General features: G+C 35.8%; 1 protein-coding gene and 1 long non-coding RNA gene across 2 annotated transcripts; one reads left to right on the forward strand and one right to left on the reverse strand.

Annotated features, from left to right (window-relative positions):
• The first annotated feature begins 3,576 nt into the window (after window positions 1-3,576).
• On the forward strand, window positions 3,577-11,527 carry LOC593968 (GDP-fucose transporter 1). The gene is made up of 6 exons (XM_793422.5): window positions 3,577-3,941; window positions 5,629-5,689; window positions 6,183-6,323; window positions 8,851-8,967; window positions 9,592-9,700; window positions 10,289-11,527. The coding sequence occupies exons 1-6, from the start codon at window positions 3,775-3,777 to the stop codon at window positions 10,825-10,827; spliced, it is 1,134 nt and encodes a 377-aa protein (XP_798515.2). The 5' UTR covers window positions 3,577-3,774; the 3' UTR covers window positions 10,828-11,527.
• Window positions 11,528-12,244: 717 nt separating this feature from the next.
• On the reverse strand, window positions 12,245-14,866 carry LOC115930064. The gene is made up of 2 exons (XR_004066822.1): window positions 13,113-14,866; window positions 12,245-12,742 (listed from the first exon to the last, which is right to left on the reverse strand). It is a non-coding gene; the product is annotated as an uncharacterized LOC115930064 (long non-coding RNA).
• Between the last annotated feature and the right edge of the window lie 12,320 nt (window positions 14,867-27,186).

Genomic DNA, 27,186 nt, shown 5'->3' on the forward strand with positions numbered 1-27,186 from the left:
CCCCCCCCTCCCGCGCGAAGCGCGGAAGTTTTGACGTTTCATTAAATCATTAGAGAAAGAGTACCGTTCTAGACTCTTAATCCTTGTCTGAATTCAGTTTTTTCCCTTCCGCGCGAAGCGCTGAAGCATTGACCTTTCATAGTTTAATGAAATTATTAGAGAAAGAAGATAATTCGTTGTTCCATTCTCGACCCTCAATCCTTCTCTGAATTCAGATTCCCCCTCCAGCGCAAAGCGCAGAAGCTTAACGTTTCATTAAATTATTAGAGAAAGAAGACGATTCGTTGTACCGTTCACGATTCTTAATAATTGTCTGAATTCAGTTTCCATACCCCCTCCCGCGCGAAGCGCGGAAGCTTTGACGTTTCATTAAATCATTAGAGAAAGAGTACCGTTCTCGACTCTTAATCCTTGTCTGAATTGAATCCCCCCCCCCTCTCCCGCGCGAAGCGCGGAAGCTTTGACGTTTCATTAAATTATTAGAGAAAGAAGACGATTCGTTGTACCGTTCTCGATTCTTAATCATTGTCTGAATTCAGTTTCCATACCTCCTCCCGCGCGAAGCGCTGAAGCTTTGACGTTTCATTAAATCATTAGAGAAAGAGTACCGTTCTCGACTCTTAATCCTTGTCTGAATTGAATCCTCCCCCCCCCCCCCCCCTCTCCCGCGCGAAGCGCGGAAGCTTTGACGTTTCATTAAATTATTAGAGAAAGAAGACGATTCGTTGTACCGTTCTAGATTCTTAATCATTGTCTGAATTCAGTTTCCATACCCTCTCCCGCGCGAAGCGAGGAAGCTTTGACGTTTCATTAAATCATTAGAGAAAGAGTACCGTTCTCGACTCTTAATCCTTGTCTGAATTGAGTTCCCCCCTCTCCCGCGCGAAGCGAGGAAGCTTTGACGTTTCATTAAATCATTAGAGAAAGAGTACCGTTCTCGACTCTTAATCCTTGTCTAAATTGAGTTCCCCCCCCCCCCTTTCCCTCTCCCGCGCGAAGCGCGGAAGCTTTGACGTTTCATTAAATTATTAGAGAAAGAAGCCGATCCGTTGTTCCGTTCTCGGTTCTTAATCATTGTCTGAATTCAGTTCCCCCCCCCTCCACGCGAAGCGCAGAAGCTTTGACGTTTCATTAAATTATTAGAGAAAGAAGACGATTCGTTGTACCGTTCTCGATTCTTAATCATTGTCTGAATTCAGTTTCCATACCCCCTCCACGCGAAGCGCAGAAGCTTTGACGTTTCATTAAATTATTAGAGAAAGAGGACGATTCGTTGTACCGTTCTCGATTCTTAATCATTGTCTGAATTCAGTTTCCATACCCCCTCCTGCGCGAAGCGCGGAAGCTTTGACGTTTCATTAAATTATTAGAGAAAGAAGCACTTCGTTGTACCGTTCTCAACTCTTAATCCTTGTCTGAATTGAGTTTCCTCCCCCCCCCCCCCCTCTCTCGCGCGAAGCGCAGAAGCTTTGACGTTTCATTAAATTATTAGAGAAAGAAGACGATTCGTTGTTCCGTTCTCGGTTCTTAATCATTGTCTGAATTCAGTTTTCCCCCTCCGCGCAAAGCGCGGAAGCTTTGACGTTTCATTGAACTATTAGAGAAAGATGATGATTTGTTGTACCATTCTCGACTCTTATTCCTTGTCTGAATTCAGTTTTCCACCTCCCGCGCGAAGCGCGGAAGCTTTGACCTTTCATAGTTTAATGAAATTATTAGAGAAAGAAGATAATTCGTTGTTCCATTCTCGACCCTCAATCCTTCTCTGAATTCAGATTACCCCCCTCCAGCGCAAAGCGCAGAAGCTTAACGTTTCATTAAATTATTAGAGAAAGAAGACGATTCGTTGTACCGTTCTCGATTCTTAATCATTGTCTGAATTCAGTTTCTATACCCCCTCCCGCGCGAAGCGCGGAAGCTTTGACGTTTCATTGAATTATTAGAGAAAGAAGATGATTCGTTGTTCCATTCTCGACTCTAAATCCTTTTCTTAATTCAGTTTTCCTCCTCCCGCGCGTAGCGCGTAAGCTTCTGACGCTTTATTAAATTATGAGAGAAAGAAGATGATTCGTTGTCCCATTCTCGATTCTTAATCCTTGTTTGAATTCATTTCCCCCCTTTCATAGTTTAATGAAATTATTAGAGAAAGAATATAATTCGTTGTTCTATTCCCGACTCTTAATCCTTCTCTGAATTCAGTTTCCCCCTCCAACGCAAAGCGCAGAAGCTTAACGTTTCATTTAGTTAATAGAGAAAGAAGATGATTTGTTGTACCGTTATAGACTTGTCAAAAATGTTTCTTTGTCTGCTCCTTTTTTCGTCCTATGTCCCCTTACTGCCCCTACCGCCCCTAGCTACGCATGCTTTAAAGGGAAAATGAAACAATCATGATTGTGATAGCATACAATTAGGTCAGTAGAAATGAAAGGGGAAAAAAAATCTTTTTATATACCAACCATGAAATAATCGCGACCGGGAGCGTCATATCTTAGTTTTGTGTTATCGGGCGAGGGCCGGGGCGTAGCGACCAAGCGAGATTTTGCAATGTAGAATGCTATAATTATGCATTCTAGAAAATCCTTTAGTCCAATATGTACGTTCTTTCCGCTACATGTATATTTTCCTTCTAGCTATATATATATATATTTCCGGGGGGACGTGTCCCTCTATCGGGCCCTGGATCGCCGCCGCTGTCCGTTATCACTACCAACATGAGTTTAAATATAAGCACAAGCGAGTTGTTATGAGCTGAATCCAAATGAAGGGCAAAATAAGAGTTGTGAAGCGGCCCTACCGTTAATTTAAAATTTGGCTGCTAAGTATATAGCTTCTATTTGAAAGACATCCAAAATATTGTGCCCTTTTCAATTTTTTTCAAAAAGCAGGGGCTGTTTGTAACGTTTAACTTTGAATCCGTGGCTCGAGATTTTATGCGGCCGGCCCGGCCCCCTCTATTCAATAACGTTTCCCAAGCCTTCTGGAATGACCCCAAATCTCCCGATTACAGTTTTTCCCTTATTCGTCGTTACTGTCACTTAGCGCCATTTCCTTGTCTTTCCCCCTTTCTCACCCGACTTTTCTCTTCCCCTCCCCCCCCCCCCCCCCGCCACCCACTCAGTGTTATCTAGGGTACGCGCATGTATGTTCCCTCTCTTAGTTTGAAAGCACCCCTTTATCTTCGGTGTGTAAAGTCAGTGCGGGCCGGATTTGTGTGTATTACGGGCCAGACTTTGTTGCGTGAAAAGTAACCCTTTATCAGAAATTTTGGAAACAGAAAATCAGTCCCTCCGACCCCGGAGTGGGAGTGAGGTGGGGGGGGGGGGGTATCTTCTTCTTTTTTTTCTCTCTCTCTCTCTCTCTTTCTCTCTCTTCTTTCTTTTCTCTTCTCTTTTCTTTTCTCTTCTCCTTTCTTTTCTCTTCTCCTTTTTTTCTTCTCTTCTCCTTTCTTTTTTTTCCTCTTTTTTTTTTGCGCCGCCAATAGGGGGGGCCGCGGCCGTTTCGGCCCCCCCCTGGATCCGCCACTGATTAGTGATATATGGACAATCGAGTTACGCACTACACGCGCATTGGCTTTCCATAGATCTGGAACGTAAACGTCGAGAACGCATGTACGATCGAGGTTTACAGATTTGATTGTGATTGTGCGCTGTACCGAGTCCGGGAAAGACAACTTCAAACAAACAAAATTGTCAACCACGTCATCAAGTCTGAATAATTAAACAGCTGAAAGTTCTTTGATAGAAGCAAAAGAGAGTGAGTGTACTCATCACGGACATGACCAGGGCAGTTACCGGTACTCGCATAATAATGGCGGACCATCAAAGTGGATCACGGGGAAGTAACGGGGTAGATGGACGTGGAGGAGACTCAGGAGTGGAGAAAGCCTCACCAACCCGCACCAAAACTTACACGACAATATTTTTGGTAGTTTGTGCCTACTGGTAAGAAAGATGTTGATGTTCAATAAATTGTAGTGTAGTCTAATCATCATGGTAATCTTAATAAATTAATGTAAATTGAGCCTGTCCCACCAGGGGCGTCGCATAGACCTTTTTCAGGGGGGGGGGGGGGGGGGGGGGGGGTGTAGAGGCCACCAACTACCGACAAAAAAGGCTCCAATTACCAACAAATATAATGCCAATGTCCCAATGTCTACAAATTTAACCCTATAAACCCAGGGCCAGGAGCTAAATTAAGTTTTCCCTCTCGCGCAAAGTGCGGAAGCTTTGATGTTTCATTTAGAGAAAGAAGACAATTCGTTGGACTGTTTTCGACTCTAAGTTAATCCTTGTCTAAATTCAGTTTTCCCCATCCTATGCGAAGCGCGGCAGCTTTGGCGTTTCATTATATATTATGGTTATTGTTGTAGACAGAAGATAAATTGTTGTACCGTACTCCACTCTCAATCCTTATCTGAATTCAGTGGCCCAAGCGCGGAAGCGTTGACGTTTCATTAAATTAGTATAGACTAGAGAAAGAAGACGATTCGTTGTACCATTCTCTGTTCTTAATCCTTGTCTGAATTCCGTTCCTCTCTCTCCCTGCGCGAAGCCCAGAAGTTTTTACGTTTCATTAAATTATTACTCTTAATCCTTGTCTGAATTCATTTTTGCCTCTTTCGCGAAGCTTTGACATTTCATTAAATTATTAAAGAAAGAAGATGATTCGTTCTACCATTCTCGACTCTTAATCCTTGTCCAAATTCAGTTTCCCCCTCGCTTCGACATTTCATTAAATTATTACTCTTAATCCTTGTCTGAATTCATTTTCACCTCTTCCGCGAAGCTTTGACATTTCATTAAATTATTAAAGAAAGAAGACGATTCGTTCTACCATTCTCGACTCTTAATCCTTGTCCGAATTCAGTTTCCCCCTTGCTTCAACATTTCATTAAATTATTAGAGAAAGAAGATATTCGTTGTACCAACTCTTAATCATTGTGTGAATTTTCAAAAATGTTACTTTGTCCGATCAAAAGTCACAATTCTTCACAAAATTGCAGGACGACCGACATAAAAAATCTCACCGACTTCAAACTTCTGCATTTTCTTTCCCTTTCCCTCTCCTCTTCCCCTCCCCCTTTTCTCTTTTTTCCCGACAGCAGCGTAATTTTACCGACAATATCCTGACAGGTGGGGGGATGTCGCACCCCCACACTCCCCCTTTAACGACGCCCCTGGTTGATCTAGACCAAAATTTTCTGTCTCTTTCGTTCATTAGCCTCTGATTTGGATAGGGTCGGCTCCTCTCTTTAGAGCCAGAAGCCAACCATAGGCGCTCCTGTGCAAACATTTTGCCATTCATGGCCAAAGAACTTTGCCCAAAATACTAAATTTTACCGGATTCATATCCGATGCATTTATTTAAAAAAATTAGGCCTAGGCTATTATACATCGGTTCCACTTACATGCACCAACTTGACCGAAAAAATGTGTTTAATGGTACATGTACATTTAGGGTACACAGGGTACAACTTTTAGTTTGATAAATCTACCCACCTGACAGAAATAACAAAAACAACATCAAACATGGAAATGAAGACACAACAACAAACATTTTAAACTTACTTGTTCTTGCACAGCTTCAAGTGTGATAATAATTGTTTTGTTGTCTCTTTTATATTTGCAGGTTTATCTCCATTTCTCTTGTTTTCATGAACAAATATCTTTTGAGCAGTAAATCTCTGAAGGTTTGTACATCTGTAAAGTCTGTACATTTTAATTTACACTGTAGTAATGTAATCAACTGCAGAGTGGGCTTCCACCTTAAACAAAGAACAATTTCCCCATAATTACAATGAATTTATGTACCAAAAAGGGAAATATTCCCTCATATATTTGAGTTCAAGCTCAGTTTAAATCAAGTGGCTAGTCAATCACCTTTGTATATTTGTTCCACTTGACTTACACTGATTCCAAATCCAGGCAGGATCAGGTTTGAATCTGAACAGGTGACAATTATGATTTATTGATGTGTTTAAGAGTTATCTAGAATATTGTTTGTATTGACAATGTATATACCTGCATACACGTGATTAGTGATTTTTGCATCCAATATTCCTCCCCAATATTGTCAATGGCACATACTTTTGCTAAAATAGGCATTTTTTTTTATAATGAATTTTAATTCCATAAAATTGTGCATTTAACAATTTTCCTAAATGCTTGTATGTTTCTTTACAGCTTGATGCTCCCCTCTTTGTGACTTTCTACCAATGTGTGGTGACTGTTATGCTGTGTTTCATACTCAGTTTGCTAGGGAAAGCAGTTCCAAATTTAGTCTCATTCCCTCCATTGAAATTTGATTACAAAGTCACCAGAGAGGTAAGAACTTAAAGTCGTATTTTGTCATTTCTATATTTATTTATATTTTGATTTGTTGAAATGTAGATACTTGTTTGTGTTATGAAGGGCCTCAATGAAAACCAGTATTTAATTGCTGATTGGGCTACCCTTCTTTTTTAAAGATCTTTGTGTAACAAATAAACTCTAAACAGTTATATTTTTTCATCTAGCTACAGATTTTTCATTTTAGAACGAGCTGTATTCCTGTAAAGGACATTTTTTCTTCTTATAAATCAACTGTTAACAAGCCTTGAAATAAGCAGTTGCAGGGTGCGAATTGGCGCTTGTAGAGGCACCAATTGCGCCCGTAAGTCATCTAATGCTAGACGGCCAGGCGCAAGTGTTTACCGTGAAAATGCCCCTTTTGGTAGCACGCTCATGCAGCATCTAGTATTGTTTTGGCAAAAATTTAGCAGGCCAGCTTCCGACCTCAAACTTTCGAGTTCTGGTAATCTTGCGTGGAGCAAATCTGCTGCTGGCGCAGGAGTCTCGCTAGCTTCCAACCACAGACTGTTCGTGTTCCGCCGAGAGTGTGGCAGATGGTTTGTGCACAAGGTGCAATATCGGTTTCAATCTATTTGGGATAGACTTGCCAAGTCCTTCTGACTTCCGATGTTTGTGAAATTGACTACCGGGGGTATTTATTTATTTTTTGCTCATTAGTATTTGGAGTTCGATTAAAATTCTGTTTAACGTGCAAGTTGATGTTCTTAATCCTAATGAAATTCTTCTCTGTTGATCTTGTTAAGATTCAGAAGTTATTGAAATTGATCGTATTCGCATTATGAAATTAACATTGTATGTTTGAGCTTATTTAACTTGTGTAATTGGTTGTCATCTGTTTTTGGAAAATTGCCTCTTATTTCAAGGCTTGAATGTTAACCCATTTACAATTGTAATTCATTAATAACTTAGTTGGCAACTATCACTTTCAATCAGGATGAATATTTTAGTTATTTAAAGTTAATTGTTCATGTAGTAAAAAAGTACAAGTATATAGTTCAAAACAGGAAATGAAATGTTTTTTGAAAAAGAAAAAATAGACATGGTTGCGGTGAAATTTCTTTCCATAGAGAACATACTTTTATCTCTTAAATGATCAGTGTGGGGCTTCATAATCTATCATACGATGATATCTCCCTATTTGAGATAATGTATTTTTCAATCATCAGGAAGTTTGAACAATGTATACTTTTGTATGTTTTTATTTTGTGTTGATATTTTAGTCAGTGGACAAACATTTATTTCATATGTATTTCAAGGAGAAATAAATATAGAACCTGGCCTCCCTTTATAAGTTGTGCTCCAAGGTACCTATAGATCACAGTGTATTTATTGGATTGCATCCAGAATCATAGCCTTGCTCCCCCTCTCCTTACTGAGATGTGTACATTTAGATCCTTTTTAAATAGGATACTTCCTCTTCTTAATGCATAATGATTATTAGTAAAGGGTATTCTAACCTTGATAAAGGGCTTAAAATGAAAGGAAAACAATTACATTGCAAATGGTCAAAAGATAATGGATGCTTTTTAAAGTTTATTTCACTTTTGAATAGTCCAAGCTTTAAGATATTAAACTTCCTTTCATTTGTTAATTATATGATGACTGCACTTTTTTAATTTTATAAAAATCTATGTTTCGGGAAACCAGTGGTTTACCCAATAGACTTGCATGTAAATCTAAGCCAGGCATTACGCTCACGCAGTGACGCTGAAGTGAGCTAGACAGCTTATAGCGTTGATTGTTACACAATGTTAGAGACTTATGGTGCTGGATTCAGTTTCTGCTAAATTTGTAACTAAGTCAGCAACAACATTAACATATGTTTAAATGAAACAAAAATATATATACACTGTAGTATGATTACATAGAACAAAGCTGAAGTTCTATATATCTGTAAAGCGCTTAGGCATATCGTTGGATCGATGTATTGAGCGCTTTATAAACATGGAATATTATTATTATTATTAATTATACATTTTTCATTCAAAGCATGTTTCAATTTTAGATTGTCCATCACAGTGTGCGTAAAGGGAGTGCAGGTGCAATGTGTGCTCATGTGTAAGGGTAGTGTGCATGATGAATTGAGTGTATAATACATACCTATTTATTACGTACAGGTTTTGATGTAACATCAGAAAGCCAAACCTTCTCTTAATGGTACATGTAGTATAATCTATAAAGTATCAGGTAATTTCATTGTTTGATGAAAATGAATTTGGTTGGAGACCATCAGGAAAGTTTGTGGAAGAATTTTGAGATAAGGATTTAATGTTATATATTATTGAATGTATAACCCCTTTACTTTATACCCAAAATAATCCTCAAAATTTACAGTTTATTTTAAAGGTTTACATTTTCCTGTCTTCAATTTCATACTGTCCTGGTGAAACATACAATGTAACTACATATTGAATACATGTTCATTGGTCATATTTTGTGGATGTATTTCACGTCATAATTGTACTTTTATTCCCTATATTTTTCTTGCCTTATTTTCCAGGTCTTACCGCTGTCTTTGGTGTTTGTGGGAATGATAACATTCAACAACCTGTGCCTCAAGAATGTGGGTGTAGCATTCTATAATGTGGGCAGGTCACTCACAACAGTATTCAATGTGGTAAGAAAATATATGCAAGCTTCTTTTTGGATGAAATAGTCACCTCCTTATGGCTTCACTCTCAGATTAAAAATAAATAAATAAATCCTCTGTAAATTTCCTAACACACAAGTACGTACAGTGTATGCTTTTAGTTAAGAATTGAGGATTGGCTGAAGATAATTTTTGCAGAAAGTCATTGCAGGAGATCCTAATTTTCCTGATGTAGCAGGTGAAAATGTTCAGAAAACTTGTTGTGAAATAAAGAGTAATTAGTCTTGTCATTGCTATGAACTCCCCATCACCTGATAAAAGGAATTGATTGCATTATTGGTAGAATGTTGGTTAATAAAATCTGCCGTAGCCTTAACCATGAGTGGTCTCATTAGCCTAGTGATTCTGACTATAATTGCAAAGTATTACATCGTTCTGAGGAAGTGCTCTTGATAGATCTTCATGTACCTGTAATAAAGACGGTCTGTTACATTTGAAAACAGAGATGGATTCCTCATCTTATTCTCACACAATACATACACTATATGTACTTAAAACTTTTGTTGTGCTTACATCTTTATTGAAAGTAATCTATGAAAGTTACTTATGTTTTGAATTTGAGCGTATTTTATCTTGTGTTGTATCATTTAGAGTCTTTCATACTTTGTGCTGAAGCAGACTACATCCATGAAAGCTATCTTGTGCTGTGTTGTTATCGTCAGTGGCTTCTTATTAGGGGTTAACCAGGAAGGATCATTGGGTAAGTACTTCTCCATTCAATTTTCAAGTGATGAATTAATTGTTGTAGATAAATTTTGTTATCATTAGAGGATGTTTCACTATTGCTCTTTCCTTTTCTCTACCACCTGTTTGAGTAACCAATTTTTTTATATTAGTTTTTAAAATGTCTTGGGGATGTAAGTTATTATTGATACAAGAAAATATTTACAAAGTAAACTAAAGGTGCTATTTCATATTTTCACATGGTTTTTTTCGAAAATGTTTTGGATTTTAAAAATGTATAGCAAATTGAATAGGAATGATAGGAATTTTGCCTTTACTGCAGTCAAATGTCATTATAATAATAGAAATTGGTGTAACTAGAGGAGTAAATTCAAAGGAATTGCATACCATTGTCACCATTCATATGATATGTGCCCTTATCACCCTTTAGATGGTCTTTAGACTGCTTGGACAGAATTGTTAAAGTTGAATTGGAACATCAATATTAATTTCACTATAATCTTCTCTTGATTTTAAAGCATTTAGTATCCTGCACAAGTATTTTTCACTACTGCTCTTTCATTTTTCTTTACCATCTGACGGATGTATTATTTGTCTTTTACAGGTACGTTATCGTATGTTGGTGTGCTGTATGGTGTTATGGCTAGTCTCTGTGTATCCCTCAATGCTATCTTTACCAAGAAGGTGCTGCCAGTAGTAGAGAGTAATATCTGGCGTCTCATGTTCTACAACAATCTGAATGCCATCGTTCTCTTCCTTCCACTCATACTCATCTCTGGTGAGGTGTCCATCCTACAAACCTTTGAACACCTTACCAGTCTTCAATTCTGGGGTATGATGACTATAAGTGGGGTGTTTGGATTTGCTATTGGGTATGTATCTGGCCTTCAAATAAAGGTAACCAGTCCTCTGACACATAACATCAGTGGTACAGCTAAGGCATGTGCACAGACCATCCTTGCTATCACATACTTCCAGGAGATCAAGACAGCATTGTGGTGGAGTAGTAATTTCATGGTGCTTGGGGGATCTGCTTTCTATACATACGTACGTAAACAGGACATGGATCGAGAAGCTGCTGAGAATCAAAGAGCAAAGGCTGATCTAGAGGAGCAGAAATCACTCACTTCTATTAAATCATAGATTCACCTACGAATATTGCTCAGTTACATGTATGTGCTCTTATTACCTTGATTATGATTAGGTTAAATAAAGCTGAAATCTTGATAAAATCTTCCCATTCAATAGTACGTATTAGAGTTTTATGCTCCAAAATCACCTGCCTGTGTAATAACCACCATATGATTATTAAAGATGAGTGATTATTCTCCTAACAAGAAGGGATTTTATTTTTACCAGATCAAAAATGTGAAACCAATTTTTTAAAGAAGATAATGAAAGAAAAAGGAAAGTCTTTGGGATAAAGAAATGACAGCGTAATATTGTGATTTTCCATTAAGCCTGTATGGTTTCTATCATCTAGTATGGATGATATGTACCAGTTGATTGAATGGGTTTACATGTATGTGTAAAACAAAGAAAACAAGTACTACTTGGAAATTAGTGTGCTTTTTGTTATATGAGGGATAAATAATTGTGTTGTAGTGCTCCTTTTAATTATGTCAGTAATCAATTGAATCTTCGTTTACTATAATATTTTGTTCGATGGTATGTTGCTTAGTCCTCTTTCAAGTCTACATGCTTCGTATATCTACGTCTTGTTTCATTTGTCCATAGTGTTTTCCTTGATTGACTAACAGTTTAAAAGCTTTGAATTGAGTACTGGGGACAGTTTTGGTTAAGTAATAAAGGGAGTAGAACCCTGAAGGATAGGTGAAGTCAACAAAACGACTGAAAATAAATGCTGAATATGATCAAAGTTGGTTCTTATTTACAGGATCAGTATACAAGTGGAATTACTTTAAGGTAATACAAAGTTTTGGGAAATTTGAAAATTGGGTGGAAAGTGATTCTTTACAATTTTGATATATTTGGATGCCCCTGTATATGTATTATAAGCACAAGAAAAATTTGCCCCTAAAACACTTTTCCTTTCGAGAAAAATGGAATATAAAAATTTACCGGTGCTCCCGGTAAATTTTGATAAATTTCAAATAGCGTCTACGGCCGTACACTGGTAGCTGTGACCATGAAAATCTCAGAATATGTAGTTCTGATATACAATTTCCAAACGGAAATAGCTAATTGGCCGATTTTAGTCAATAACATTATTTTATAGCTTAATTAATATCTTGACCTTGAGAGGGAGCTATATAACATAAATAATTTATTATTTACAATTTCATAACTTTAGACTCGATTTCAACCGCGACAACGATCACTGAATATTGTAGGATCGCATATGCTTACATCATGTTCATTTGAACCAAATTCATGATCCCATCCCAAAACTTTGTATTACCTTTAACAGATTGTCAATTTTAGCTGTAGGAAAAGAACTGAACAGAATCTTGCTAGAGTGTAAACATGTAATTGATATCTTTCATAAGTTTATATTTTGATAATAGTTTGTGTCATGCTGTGATTTTTTTTTTAAAGAATTAATTTATATAAATCTTGATGTTGTTTGTATGGATTCTGTGCCTTATTTTGTGATTAACAATGGAGTTTTTCAGGTACACATTCCCTGGTGCTCGGAAGTGTGTTTGAATCCCGATTGTCTGAATCCAGAGTACCTTCTATTCTATTATCTAATACTATTTGATGTAAGTTGATTACATTGAATATCATACAAATGACAAAACAAAATTAAAACAAAACTGAAACAACATTAAACTACTTTTGTTCCCCTTTCCCCTATGACAATGTAAGGCTCATTCCAATCATGAATTTAGATAACCCTTTTCTTTCTTTCTTTTAATTACCGGTATTTGAATCTGTGTGTCCATACAGATAGTTGTGATTGAACCACAGGGCTCGCATGAACATTAAAATATATATATTCAACAAAAACATGGCTTAATTACCTACTACAGTGAAACCTGTATATAAGGACCACTCAAGGGAATATGAAAAGTGGTCTTTATAGACAGGTGGTCTTAAAGGTAAAGACCAGTAATGGTCATGCGATGGCATTGTGAAAGAAACGTTGTGGAATCGATCAGAAAAGGTTGATCATCTAGCATCTAGCATCTGCAAGGTTCTGGAATCATCAAAATGATAAGAAATTTGGCCCATTCTTCGTAAAGTTACAAGCACTATACACAGAAAGATGTATATGGGACTACCCTATCTCTCTCACACGACCATGAGAGAAATAAATTTACCAAATATATGAATTAGTAGGCGGTTTCCCGGCAAATTTGTTATCATCATGTATTAGTCAAAACGTATTCTTTTACATGATTGGTAATGAGAGCTTCCATTTCATTTTTTGAAATTGGGGCGTTACCAATACTGGTCTTTACCTTTAATGTAAAGGGTTCCTTTAGTACAGGTTTAATTTAGAAACCCTATTCAAGGGAAACCAACAAAATTAGGTCTTTATAGACAGGTGGTCTTTCTATACAGGTGGTCACTAAAGCAGGTTTGACTGTATATTAAAGTAAGGTATTCTGTTAAGGTTTTTTATATTTTTAACTTACCTTGTTTTTGTCTATAACTTAATGGATATAGCTATTTATCTTGAATACATACAACTTCTTTCTGGTGCAATTGAAACATACATACAACTGTTTCTCATTCATTGTTATTGTGTCTGTAATATTCCTTTTCTATATGTAAGTATACATGTGTTCTACTGCAGCTAATGGTTTTAATTCTAAGTGATGTGTACAGCAGTCAATGGTTAATACTTCTCTTGTATTTCACATAATTTGTTTATTTGATATCAGTGAAGAGAATCAATTGCCTTACTTGATTGATTTTTTTTCATATCATTTATTTTCTTGCAAGAAATTTCACTGAATCATGATTAAAAAATGGTTCATCAAATGAAATATTTCTGAAGTTTAGTGATGGTAGATACTTATGGTAAGCATTTATTATTGGGCCAAGGAAATGCCTTTGGGACTAGAAGGCATTTGCTACCTGCGTGATGATATAGTGTCAAATAATTCTTGGTATATTTTTGTATATATTGTACTGTGGAAATAAACAATTACTTTATATTGATAAATTTAAAGATATTAATAGCATACATATCATGTTTTATCACATAGAAAACAATTTGGCCTTTGAATATATTTAACATGTCATATATTCTATAGATATATTTACAATCTTATAAAAAGAAGTACATCCATGCTATTTCTGGTAAATTTGGTTTTTGTATAGTGTTGTAGTTGATAAGAGATTAACTCCATTTTGTTTTTAACATTCATTGTACATACATTACATGCATATGAGGAGTGAATCAAGTAAAACAAAAAATGTACGAAGTGCTTGGGACTGTGGGAAAGATGTTTCTTAAAAATTTAATTCTAATAATACTTGTATATTGTGTTGATCTCTACATAATGGTAGTGTATGAACTTCACATGCATAGTTGCATACCCTATTTTGATGATGATAATTATGTGTGATTTGATTGATGGGGCAGTCCATGGTCCAGTCAGTGAACAGCTTGATAATTGTTTGTCCCAAGTCCACATTCCAGAAGAGTTGAGACTCAGCTTTGGGAATTTAACATGTCAAAGACTTCAGGAAATTCAGGTTTTTGTCGAGGAAATTTTAAGGAAAACAAGTTATTTAAAAAAATTGAGGGAAAATCCAATAAATTGAATCAAAAGGAATTTAAGGAATACTGAAAAAGTGAATTATATATTATTTGTTTTATTATTTGTTTAGCTTCAGAAACCTATAGTTTTATACCCTTTCTCTGAATTAAGTGTAATTTTGTTTTAAAGTTTAAAGTTGATATTCTGGTATTACAAAAGATGTAGACCTATGACATTAGCCTCCCTAACAAATCATGAAAGAAAACAAAAAAGTCAAATTCCACAAAACTTGACATTTTATTTCAGGAAAGGTTATTTTTGATGACTTGGAAACACTGGGGAATACTGTAATATAAAGGTTGCACAGTTCAGTCACATTGTAGGAGAGCAAATGGATAAGAAGAGGCTGTGTACAATAACATTTCCATTTGGTGAGAAGAGGCTGTGAACATTAAAGCATTTGATTGAATAATGGGCTGCTACCTTTGAAAAAAAAGTATTACCACATTTTCATTAAACATACTGGACAAAACATGATTAATTCTTAGTTACCATGTTATTGTTCTTCGTATACTAAACATTTTGCCTTGTATTTTGTCCTTTGTCCTTTATCCTGTTTCCATTTGTGTAGGGCGATACTTTAAGTGCACTACTTTAAGTGCACTGAATTTATCATTCTACAGTGTGTCCCAGAAAAAACAAAACCAAGAATTATCAATGTTTTATCATAACTTAATCACAATTATAATTAATAAATGACACATATTTGTAAAGGTTAGATCCTCTTCTTTCATTTGATGAAACTCATATGATGCATATTTCATGCATGAGTGATTAAAAACCATTTCATTCATAACTTTCAGATAACATTTGACATTAGACATAATTATATAATCAAACATCATTTAATATTTCAGTTTAAAACTCATTATTTGTTAAAAGAAGACATTTTATTTACAAAATATCTCTCTAAGAACTATCCCAATTAAAGGAAACCAAAACCTTCATACTAAGTTACTTTTATTGTAAAGTTTAAAATATTTGAATAAAATCAGTGAAAATTTGAACAAAATCGTGCAAGGAATAAGAAAGTTAGAGCATTTTGAAATGACTATTCACTAGAGGGCGGTATTCAATTTGATGACATCATCTGTGAACAACTCTCCATGCCTTTTGTACATAACATTTCACAATTTTTTTGTTTTCTTCGTATTTATTTGTGTTCTGGATCCGACTTCATAACATGTGAAGTAGAATATCATTTTGCATTCTATATCTTGCTTTCAGGGGAGTACATTATCTAAATCACAAGAAAGAAGGAAAAACATGAAATTTGATGTTCAAAAGGCATGGAGAGTTGTCCACAGATGATGTCATCAAATTGAATACCGCCCTCTAGTGACTAGTCATTTCAAAAAGCTCTTACTCCTCATCCGGTAAGGATGATATTTATTTAATTATGATTAAGAATTTGCCGAACAAGGCACTCGTGTATTTATTAAACTTGTATAATGACATTTGGAAAATCTCACTTTTTCCACATCAGTGGTATGAGGTTATTCAAATACCAATCTTGAAATCCGGAAAAGATCCGACTCAAGTGACCTCTTATAGGCCGATTTCGTTGATATCAACATTCTCTAAAATTATGGAAAAAATGATAAAAAATCGCCTGACGTGGTTTCTAGAAAAAAACAGACTATTAAATCCTATTCAATCTGGCTTCCGCAAATATAGGAATGTCAAAGATCACTTAGTGAGATTGGAGACGGACATACATATATCCTTGAAAAGTAAAAAATATACCGTAGCGGTCTTTCTTGATTTAGAAAAAGCATATGATTCGCTATGGAAAACAGGTCTACTAAGAAAATTATCTATCTTAGGCATTGGTGGAAAAATGTTACTTTTTATAAAAGCATTTCTATTGAGTAGGATTTCTAATGTGAGGATAAATAACTATATGTCTCGCCACTACACGTTAGAAAATGGAATCCCGCAAGGAAGTTCATTAAGTCCTTTATTATTTACTTTAATGTTAAATGATCTCAAGATAAATGTAAGTGATGTTAAATTATCTTGCTATGCTGATGACATTGCAATCTGGTGTTCAAATAAGGATTTAGAGCTGGCCCGCAGGAAATTACAAGAGGCCCTGCATGAGCTTGAGATATGGTGTTGGACGTGGAAGTTAAACGTTTCCCCTACCAAATCTGCAGTATTAGTCTTTACCAACAAACAAAAGAAAGATATTCTTCTACAAATAAAAGGACATAATCTGCCTATATGCGAGCAGTATAAGTTCCTTGGTGTGAGGTTTGACTCCAATTTAACTTGGTCTGTCCATATAGATTCTATCATTGATAAATGTAAGAAAAGAATAAACTTGCTACGTTGTGTCTCCGGCACCCCCTGGGGAAGTAAGTATGAGATTTTGATGATGATTTATAAAGGACTTATCCTATCCATTTTGGACTATGGGAGTGAAATGTATGATTCTGCTTGTATATCTTTAACAAAAAAACTTGACTCTATCCAATACAGAGCCTTAAAAATTATTACAGGCACAATACACAATGTGTCCTTGGAGGCTTTACAAGTTTTGACCGGGGAGCTGCCTCTGAGATATCGTAGAAGGTTGTTAAATGATAACTTTCGAGTTTATTTACTGTCTAGTACTTTAAACCACCCAACAAAAGAAGTATTGGGTGATGACTATGATTTAAATAACTTAGAATGGAAGATAGGAGAAGGACCTTTTAAACTGCGATCCTTTAGAGACGAAGTAGTGGTGGAAGGGCAAACCAACTTATTGCCGAAAATCCCAGAATGGCGGTTAGCACGACCACAAGTGTCTTTCGAACACCATGGCAAAGTGCAAAAAAAGGAAATGCCTCCATTTGAAATAAAATCGATTGTTCTAGATAGCATTGGAAATTCATGGAATGGGTTTTTACATATATATACAGATGGTTCTAAACTCGAGGATGGGAAGACAGGAGCCGCATTTTATGTGTCTCATTATAATGTGGTGAAATTTTTTAGATTATCCCATGTCTGTATTATGAGAGCAGAACTAGTGGCCATACTAATGGCACTAGAGTGGATTAATACATTTATTGAATCCTCTTCGGTGGTAATTTTTAGCGACGCTTTGTCAGCTTTACAAATGATCGATTCATACTTTATTAGATGTGCTATTGTAAATGAAATTTTATCCATAATTAATATTTTGCAGTTTAAGGATGTTTGTGTTGCTTTTGAATGGATTCCGTCACATTGCGATATTAGGGGCAATGAGATCGTAGATCGGGCTGCCAAAAAAGGAGCCATGAAAAGGTGTATAGACATAGTTATACCAAATACAAGAAGTGAATTGGCAGCCTCTCGTTTGATCCATTATAACAAATTATGGCAAGCAGAATGGGACAATGCAGAACACGGTAGATTTTTATATGCTTTGCATAGCGACGTTTCAAAGCCCATACATAGACAAGGCCTATCTCGCAGAGAAGAATGCTTGATACAACAACTAAGAGTAGGTAACTGTAGTTTAAATTATTACCTTTTTCAAATTAACCAACACGATACTGGTCTTTGTGAAGTTTGTCAAGAAGATGAAACAATTAAACATTTTATTTTCTATTGTACAAAATACGACAAAGATAGACGTCTCTTAAAAGAAAGGATTAAATTGAACAACCCCAATCTGAAACAATTATTGATGTCTAACCCAATTTTTACTCGTGAATTATTGGGTTACATATACGATACTAATCGTTTTAGATAGCTTTTAAAGCTATCAGGGATCCCCTTAACTTATGTCGATCCTGTAATATATAAAATGAAGTATTTGCGGTTTTTCCATGAACAATTGCAACTAACTCCCATCTCGCCTTTTATGTGCATTTTATGCAATTTTAATATTGCAGCTTTTTTTTTTTTTTTTTTTTTTTTTTTTTTAAAACCATATCACTATTAATTTCATTTCACCAAGGAAAGTCGCTCGTGGGCTTGATTTCCGAAGCCCACGCCAAAGCTATACACGAAATTGACTGGCGCAAATAATCTTTGAGATTGAAGAGCGCCATCTAAACGAAGAACCAACCAACCATCTTACTTCCTTATTCCTTGCCCGATTTTGTTCAAATTTTCACTGATATTTTTCAAATATCTTAAACTTTACAATAAAAGTAACTTAGTATGAAGGTTTTGGTTTCCTTTAAATGCAATAAAAGCAAATATATGCTCATGGTGAATGTTAGCATTTAATTGGTTGCCAAAAAGTTGTTTTTTTCAACTGGTTGGTAATAGCAATAGTTAGATAGATAGATAGATAGATAGATATTTTGGTTTTATTCAAGTACTGATTAAAAAGTCCGAAGACTAAACAAGTCAGTTAACAATATAAAATGCATAACAAAAAAAAAATATAACAAGGTAAAAAAACACATGGATGAATTAAATCATTAATATTATTAAGTAAATCATTAATATTATTAAGTAAAAAAAAAAAAAAAAATATATATATAATAAGTATATAAGTACATAATAATAAGTAAATAAATAAGTATATACAATTACCATAAATAATTATATATAATACGATCATTGCTACGATCATAGTTATAACTGTGTAGTGAAGAACTTTAAAGTTTGAAATCATGAATTCATTATTCCATTCATTTTGGTAACCAATGCCAAAAATGTACCTTTGAGCAGTGTGAAATGGATGGTCTGTATTATAAATAACTTAGTTCAACCTGACCCAGTGTCCAAGATAATGGAAACCTTGACCTCAGACTTTGAACACTATCTTAGGAATTTAAAGTTTAATAATATGGACCAATGAGTGTAAGAGAGAGAGATTGGTAGAGGATTTTTTTTTTTATGGTCCTTGCTTTTTAGTTTGAAATAGTACAGCGGATAAGCTCCCAATATAATGAAAATTGTGCACTTTTTGAGAAAAGCATGAAACTTCTAGCATAGTTAGTTTAGACCATAAGATTTATTTTCAGATGTGGAGGGAAGTCAGATTTGAGCTCTGATGACCCTGAGAGGTCAAATCCAAAATGGCCGCTATTCCTCATGGTCTAATGTACAAACACACTTAACTTTTGAACCAAATAGTCCAGAAAAACATTTAAGGTGTCATTTCCAACTAATTTGGGGATGCCAATTCATTTGGTAATACTTTTGAGATCGCTTGAACTTAGGGTTTTGCATTTAGGTCAAGGTCATGGTCAAAATTGACTAAAGAATAGTAAGTTTTGAATGGTTACAAAAAGTTTTCCCATTTATTTGTCATTTGTTCTCTCCTATGTTCTCAAATTTCTTTAGGAATTTACGCACCTTAATCCCTTTCAGTGAGTTTATGTCACATTTTGATTTGACCTCTGATGACCCTGAGAGGTCAAATAAAAAAAATGGCCGCCAGTCCGCCGCATGGTCTAATAATTGTACAAACACGCTTAACTCATGAACCAAAGATCCAGAAAAGCGTTTAAGGTGTCATTTTCAACTAACCTGGGGATGCCAATTCATTTTGGTAATAATTTTGAGATCGCCAGAACTCGGGGCTTTGCATTTAGGTCAAGGTCAAGGTCAAAATTGATTAAAACATAGCAAGTTTTGAATAGTTACAAAATGTTTTCCCATTTTTTTGTCCCCTTATGTTCTCAAATTTCTTTAGGAGTGGTTCCCCTGCATAGTCACCCACCTTAATCCCTTTCAGTTAGTTTATTTCACATTTCGATTTGACCTCTGATGACCCTAAGAGGTCAAATAAGAAATGGCGCCAGTCCGCAGCATGGTCTAATAATTGTACAAACACGCTTAACTCTTGAACCAAATAGCCCAGCAAAACGTTTAAGGTGTCATTTCCCACTAACTTTGGGATGCCAATTCAATTGGTAATACTTTTTAGTACACCAGAACTCGGGGCTTTTGCATTAAGTCAAGGTAAAAGTTTTGAATGTTTACAAAAAGTTTTCCCATTTTTTTGTCCCCTTATGTTCTCAAATTTCTTTAGGAGTGGTTCCCCTGCATATAGTCTCCATCGTAATCAGTTAGTTTATTTTACTAATTATAGCACCAAACCATTATTTGTCTTGTAACTGACCATTTGCATATAGCATGGTCAGTGGGCAGCTACTGCAGCGCTCAAAATACACGGGGGCGGTGGGCGATTCGCCCCCGTGAGCTACATAATCGCCCCCGTCAGGTTGCTCACGGGGGCGATTGCAAAATTAAAAATCGCCCCGGTGGAATTATAAAATAAAGATTATCTTTTCTGTTATAACTTTAACACAATATTGAGTTTCAATTTTCAAACCTTAAACCAATGAAATGGAACTAAGATTAGCGTGCAAGATTTCTCGTTTTATGAGTAGGCCTATTATTACCGATTCAGCTCGCAGTGCAGTGCCGCCGTCAGCAGTGGTTATAGGCCTACTGCGCCTTTAGTAGCGGTGCGTGTGCACGCTGCCGCGCCATGTCTGCTGGAGGCGATCGCGCAAGGGCAGAAACATGGTCATGGCCTGGAGAAGTTTTTCGTTGTCAGCAAATAATGAACCTCGACCAGTAAATCAATAGGGACTTTTAGATTTGCACGATGAGAACGTGGACTGCAACGTGTGACCTCCTTTTAAGGCACGGTCAGTGCTTAAAAGGACGTCACATAATGTGACTGCCAGTGCCTTAAAAGAACGTAACACGTCCACGTCCACGCAAATCTAAAAGTCCCTTTTGAGGAGAAGAGGAAGACCAAAATGTCGTGGAAGGATATGGTAACATGGGCAGATCTACGGGGGGGGGGGGGGGGTTAGGGGGTTTAACCCCCTCCTCCCACCCCCGGCCCCCTTGTGCTGCCAAGTGAAAATGTGATATTAAAGCGGGGGGGGGGGGGGGGGAGGGATGCTGGAGAGGAGGACTACTAATCTTTTTTTTTTTTTTCAGGGGGCGGGGGGAAGTGAAGCGCCGTTTTAGCATGACTTTCTTTTTAACTCTTACTTTCACCTATCTCAGATAATCCTAAGTTTTTGGTTGCTGCTTTATATGTAGTTGATAATGGATGATTAAAATAAAGAGAGAGAGAGAGAGAATCACCATCATTTTGCAATGGTTCAGGGTTCGTGTAATGTATTTTGAAACCATTTCTTAGCGTCTCAACCCTAAAAAAATAGCAAAACTATTTTTGAGGAAAAGCATTATACTGAATTAAATAAAGAATAATAGCTTTATATTGGATCATACTAATACTGATACGGGCTAAAGACAATGTGGTATTTGTATAGAGGTATTCCAAAATGACATTCTGATAATCAACATTTGTTCTGGTATATACGCATAATACAACTGATCTTTATGATTTCTTAACGTGACATAGCTTCTTCTCCCTCTGCAAACAAAACAGAAAACAAGGTTATTTAATAAAAGGACCATGCGACAAATAATCATTGTGATTCAAATTGATGCAAGGATTTTTTTGAATAAGCAATGCTTTTCACCAGAATCTTCTTTGTAAAAACGACTTTTACAAATCTCAGCCATGCAATTCTGCCACTGTGCTGTAAGATCACTTTGAGATTAGGAGAAGTGTATTATGTAATGGGTATTTCAAATTGAATGGAACGTCTCAACTCAGTGAGCGTGGCTGAGATTTGTAAAAGTTGTTTTTACAAAGAAGATTCGGGTGAATCCCAGGTCGAAAATCCCATAGAAACCAATAGAGACCATTAGACAAATTCTATTGGTCTCTAATGGTTTCTGTTGGAGTCTATTGGTTTCTGTTGGACCCATAGAATTGAATCCAATAGAGACCAGTCAAACCATCAGAAACCAATAGAAACCAATAGCACCCATAGAAACCAATAGAAATAGAAACCAATAGGACCAATAGAAACCAATAGAAACCAATAAGACCAATAGAAACCAATAGGACCAATAGGACCAATAGAAATCAATAGGACCAATAGAAACCAAATAGAAACCAATAGAACCGATAGGACCAATAGGACCAATAGAAAACCAATGAGACCAATAGAACACAACGGTACCAATAGAAACCAATAGAAACCAACAGCTAAATCTATCTCATGCATATTCATGATTACTTTATACGTGTTCAAAGAAAATTACATTTATCATATACGTGTTCAAAGAAAATTACATTTATCATAATTTGTTAAGCAACTTATGACATTGTACATCAATTTTGGGATTTTTATTTTCTTTCGGCAACTAATGACCAATAGATTATTTGTTTAATCATGTTACAATTTCATTCATTTTGTAGCAATACATATATTGATTATAATGATTACAAACCAATAAACAATTCATGTATGTTTATTATATAGAATAGTACAAGCCATCAGTTAAAATAAAGGATATTCTTAAACTCACTTCAAGTGATCTATGTGATGAAGTTAATGCAATTGAGATTAGAATATACTTTTTTTGGTGGACAGTTGCTAAAGTCAATTTTGATTTATCATTATTGATTTACAAATAGCTGCCATTGGACTATTGGTTTCAATAGAGAATTTAGAATATGGGACCATTAGAAACCCATAGAAAGATCTCTAATGGACCAACAGGAACCCATAGCAAATATCTAATGGACCAACAGAAACCCATCATAGAAGAAATATCTAATGGACCAACAGAAACCCATAGAAGACATGGGTGGATGCTGGTCCAATAGAAGCTTTCTGTTGGTCCATCAGCATTTCTTTCTGTGGGTTTGTGTTGGTCCAATAGATATTTTCTAATGGTTTCTGTGGGTCCATCATTTCACTTTCCCTATTGAAACCATTAGACACCAATAGCTCTAATGGTTTCTGATGGTCCAATAGGGTCGGATCCTAATGGAATTTCGACCTGGGATAGCAGTGCTTATTCAAACAAATATTCGCATCAATTTGAATCACAATCATTATTTGTCGCTTAATCCCTTTTAATGACCTTGTTTTCTTTTTCGTTTGCAAGGGGAGAAGAAGATATGTCACGTTAAAGACATCATAAAGATCAGTGTTGTATGCGTATATATTATATACACAGGCCAGTAACAGCTATGTAGCTGGTAAATTTGTAAGAGGGAAAATGCTGATTGAAATGATAATGAAAAAATAGCAAATAATTGAGGAGTATCATAGGTACCAATTCAATTTTGTATAAAAAAAGAGCCCCCGTCAGTAATAAAAGAGCCCCCGTGAGCCTTCTCACGGGGGCTCTTTGTTCTGGCGATCTCTTAGTATTACGTAATGAATTGGCATCCCCAAGTTAGTTGGAAATGACACCTTAAACGTTTTTCTAGATTATTTGGTTCAAGTTCACGTTTATACATTAGACCATGCGGACTGGCTGCCATTTTGGATTTGACCTCTCAGGGTCATCAGAGGTCACATCAAACTGTGAAATAAACTAACTGAAAAGGATTAAGGTGGAGGACTCGGCAGGTGAACCATTCCTAAATAAATTTGAGAACAAATGACAAATAAATGAGATTTAACCTTTGTAACTATTCAAAACTTGCTATTTTTAGTCAATTTTGACCTTGACCTTGACCTAAATGCAAAACCCTGAGTTCAGGTGATCTCAAAAGTATTACCAAATGAATTGGCATCCCCAAGTTAGTTGGAAATGACACCTTAAACGTTTTTCTGGTGTATTTGGTTCAAAAGTTAAGCGTGTTTGTACATTAGACCATGCGGACAAGCGGCCATTTTGGATTTGACCTCTCAGGGTCATCAGAGGTCAAATCTGACTTCCCTCCACATCTGAAAATAAATCTTATGGTGAAAGCAAACTATGCTGGAAGTTTCATGCTTTTCTCAAAAAGTGCACAATTTTCTTGCTAAGCCGCTGCACTAAAATGTGAAAGCTGGCACTTGGAACGTGAGAGATAAAATCAAAGACTTATCCATGTGTCATGTGTGAAAGGAAAATGAAGAAGACAGGAGAAGAGAGGGTGTCGTTTTACTTACTATGTGTTAATACTGTTGATACCCACATAAGGTGATTTTGTTAATTATCTTTCCAAATTTAAGGCCCCCTTCACAAAATATCATGAATATTCAAGATTTCAAGATTTGTTTATTTCTTTCCACTTGCATAAAAAACATTTCATTCAGTAACAGTAGTAACAAGTTCATCGTAAACTAGCATAAAAACATTAACAATGAAACAGTTATAAAGACTTTAACAAATGTGGAAAAAGAGGTGGTCTGTTAAAAAAGCACAGCTTGTTAAAACACAGATCACCTTTACAGAAACAACATTTTTTTTAAAAGAAGTAGGTTATATTACAGGGGGAGGGGGACTAATACTAATCTAGTTACCTATACAGACTATAAAATAAATATCAGATCTACCACTAATTTACAAAATATGGTAGACTAAAAAAGAAAACAGAATAAAGATAATGGAAAAGTAAAGAAATAGGGGAAGGAGGATAATGTACAACACGGGGGGGGGGGGGGGGACAATGCTATTCCAGTTACCTATATTGAATACTAATAAAAATCAGATCTATTCACTGTAGGTGTACAGTAGATGAAATTTCAGCTTACGTTTGAAGACAGAAGAGCTTACAGACTGCCTAATAGAACAGTCTAAAGAGTTCCAATACTTTGGTCCAGTATGTGCAAGTGTATTAATCCTAAGCTGAGTTCTAGCTGATGATACATGGTATAAGGCAGCCTGCCTAGTAGAGTATTTGTGTATTTGGTTATTCTTCACAAAAATAGATGCTATTGACATGGGAGCTTCACCCTTCTCCAACTGATACATAAGATATCCCAGATATAGAAAATATATATCTTTTACCTTCAGCATTTTATTTTCGTAAAATAGCTTGTCAGTGTGAGCACGCCAATCAGCTGCCGAAATAATTCTCACTGCTCTCTTTTGAATGAGCAGAATTTTATTTAAGTAGGATTTGGCTGAGGCACCCCAGGCTAGCACACCATAATTTAAGTATGGCAAAATTAAGGAACAGTACAACATGCTAAGTACTTTTCTTGGGAATACAAACTTCAATTTGTTGATCATACCAACATTTCTAGAGAGCACTTTACTTAAATGAGTAGTATGCATCTTCCAAGTCAATTTATCATCAATGTGGAGACCTAAAAATTTAATAAATGAGACCTTTTCAATATTTACCTGATCAAAGACTACATTACCAGGTATCACTGTTTCACTATTACTGAATAACATATGTTTAGTTTTTAATAAGTTTAGTGACAGTTTATTTGCATGAATCCATTTAGTCAATACACAAAGCTCTCTATTTACAGTTTCTAAAAGAGTATTTAAGTTTCTATGAGAACAGAATACACTTGTATCGTCTGCAAATAGCAAAAAAGAAAACGTCTCTGAGGATTTTGGAAAATCATTTACATATAAAATAAAAAGCAGGGGACCCAAAAGGGAACCTTGAGGTACTCCACACGTGACGGGTAACATATCTGAACAAATTTCGCCGAGCTGCACAAATTGCTGTCTGTTACTAAGATAACTTCTAAACCATTCGAGTGCAGGTCCTCTTACCCCATAATAAGAGAGCTTGTGCAACAAAATATTATGGTTCACCGTATCAAAAGCTTTGGAATAATCCAAAAATATACCAACCGTATGGAGGTGTTTATCAAGTGCCGAAGATATTTTGTCTAAAAGACATAAAACAGCATGAGAAGTTGTGTGTTTCTCGCGAAAACCAAACTGAGAATTTGAGAAAACTTGACACGACTTCAAAAACTTTATCAATCTAATATATACAAGCTTTTCCAAAATCTTGGAGAAGACAGTAAGTAGAGAAATTGGTCTATAATTACCAGTTTCTACAGGGTTCCCTTTTTTATATATAGGCACAACTTTAGCTATTTTAATTTTTTTAGGAACAATTCCATGCATTAAAGACAAGTTATAAATGTGAGTGAGAGGTACGACTACAAATAAAATTACTTCTTTTATCAAATCATTAGTTATACCATCGTATCCAGGGCTCTTCTTCCTTTTCAAGCCACTTACAACATCTATAACCTCAGAATTCACTACAGGAACAAAAAATAAAGACTTTTCATTTGGACTGGTTAAATAATTTCCATAGGTTTCCTGTATATCAGGTATGGAGCTAGACAGAGTAGCACCAATGTTAGAAAAATATTCATTAAATGCTTCACACATAAGTTTCTTGTCTTCTATAAGACCATCCTTCCAGGTGAGTTTTGTAATACTCTGTAGTTTAGGATTGGTTTTCAAGACATTTCGAATAACTTTCCATGTACCTTTAACATTATTACACGTAGACTGGAATTGAAATTGATAATAGTCTTTCTTTGCTTGGCGCAGAGCAGAAGTCAATATATTTCTATAGTTAGTATACTTAAGCTTGGCTACACCAGTCTGCTTTGCTTTGTATCTACAAAACAAACGATTCTTTTTATTTATTGACCTGAGTAAAGACTTAGTGACCCATGGCATACGAGGTACTCTTTTATATTCTTGCTTACTTCTTTGCACCAAGGGAAAGCATCTGTCATAAGATAACACCATTATATCCATGAATTTATCAAAAGACTTATCAACTTCTGTTTCACATAAAACTTCGTTCCATTCAACAGTTTCCAATTCTCTCTTAAATTTTGTTATATTTCCCTGAGTGAATTTCCGTGTTAACTTATCACAGGATTCAGTACAAGAACTCCTTAATGCTAAAGATGTTCTAGCAAATATAGGGAAATGATCCGATATATCGGCCACTATTATACCAGCAGTGGGAATAGGGTGCAAATTGGTGAAAATATTGTCAATTAAG

This window comes from Strongylocentrotus purpuratus, unplaced genomic scaffold, assembly GCF_000002235.5.
Source record: "Strongylocentrotus purpuratus isolate Spur 01 unplaced genomic scaffold, Spur_5.0 spur5_scaffold_6, whole genome shotgun sequence".
NCBI lineage: Eukaryota > Metazoa > Echinodermata > Echinoidea > Camarodonta > Strongylocentrotidae > Strongylocentrotus > Strongylocentrotus purpuratus.

What these genes read in the sequence shown, in the direction of transcription:
- LOC593968 (XM_793422.5), top strand. Translation starts at nt 3,775, where the DNA reads ATGACCAGGGCAGTTACCGGTACTCGCATAATAATGGCGGACCATCAA. An exon ending in ATTACAAAGTCACCAGAGAG is followed by an intron (nt 6,324 to 8,850) that starts GTAAGAACTTAA and finishes CTTATTTTCCAG; the next exon opens with GTCTTACCGCTGTCTTTGGT. An exon ending in TAACCAGGAAGGATCATTGG is followed by an intron (nt 9,701 to 10,288) that starts GTAAGTACTTCT and finishes TGTCTTTTACAG; the next exon opens with GTACGTTATCGTATGTTGGT.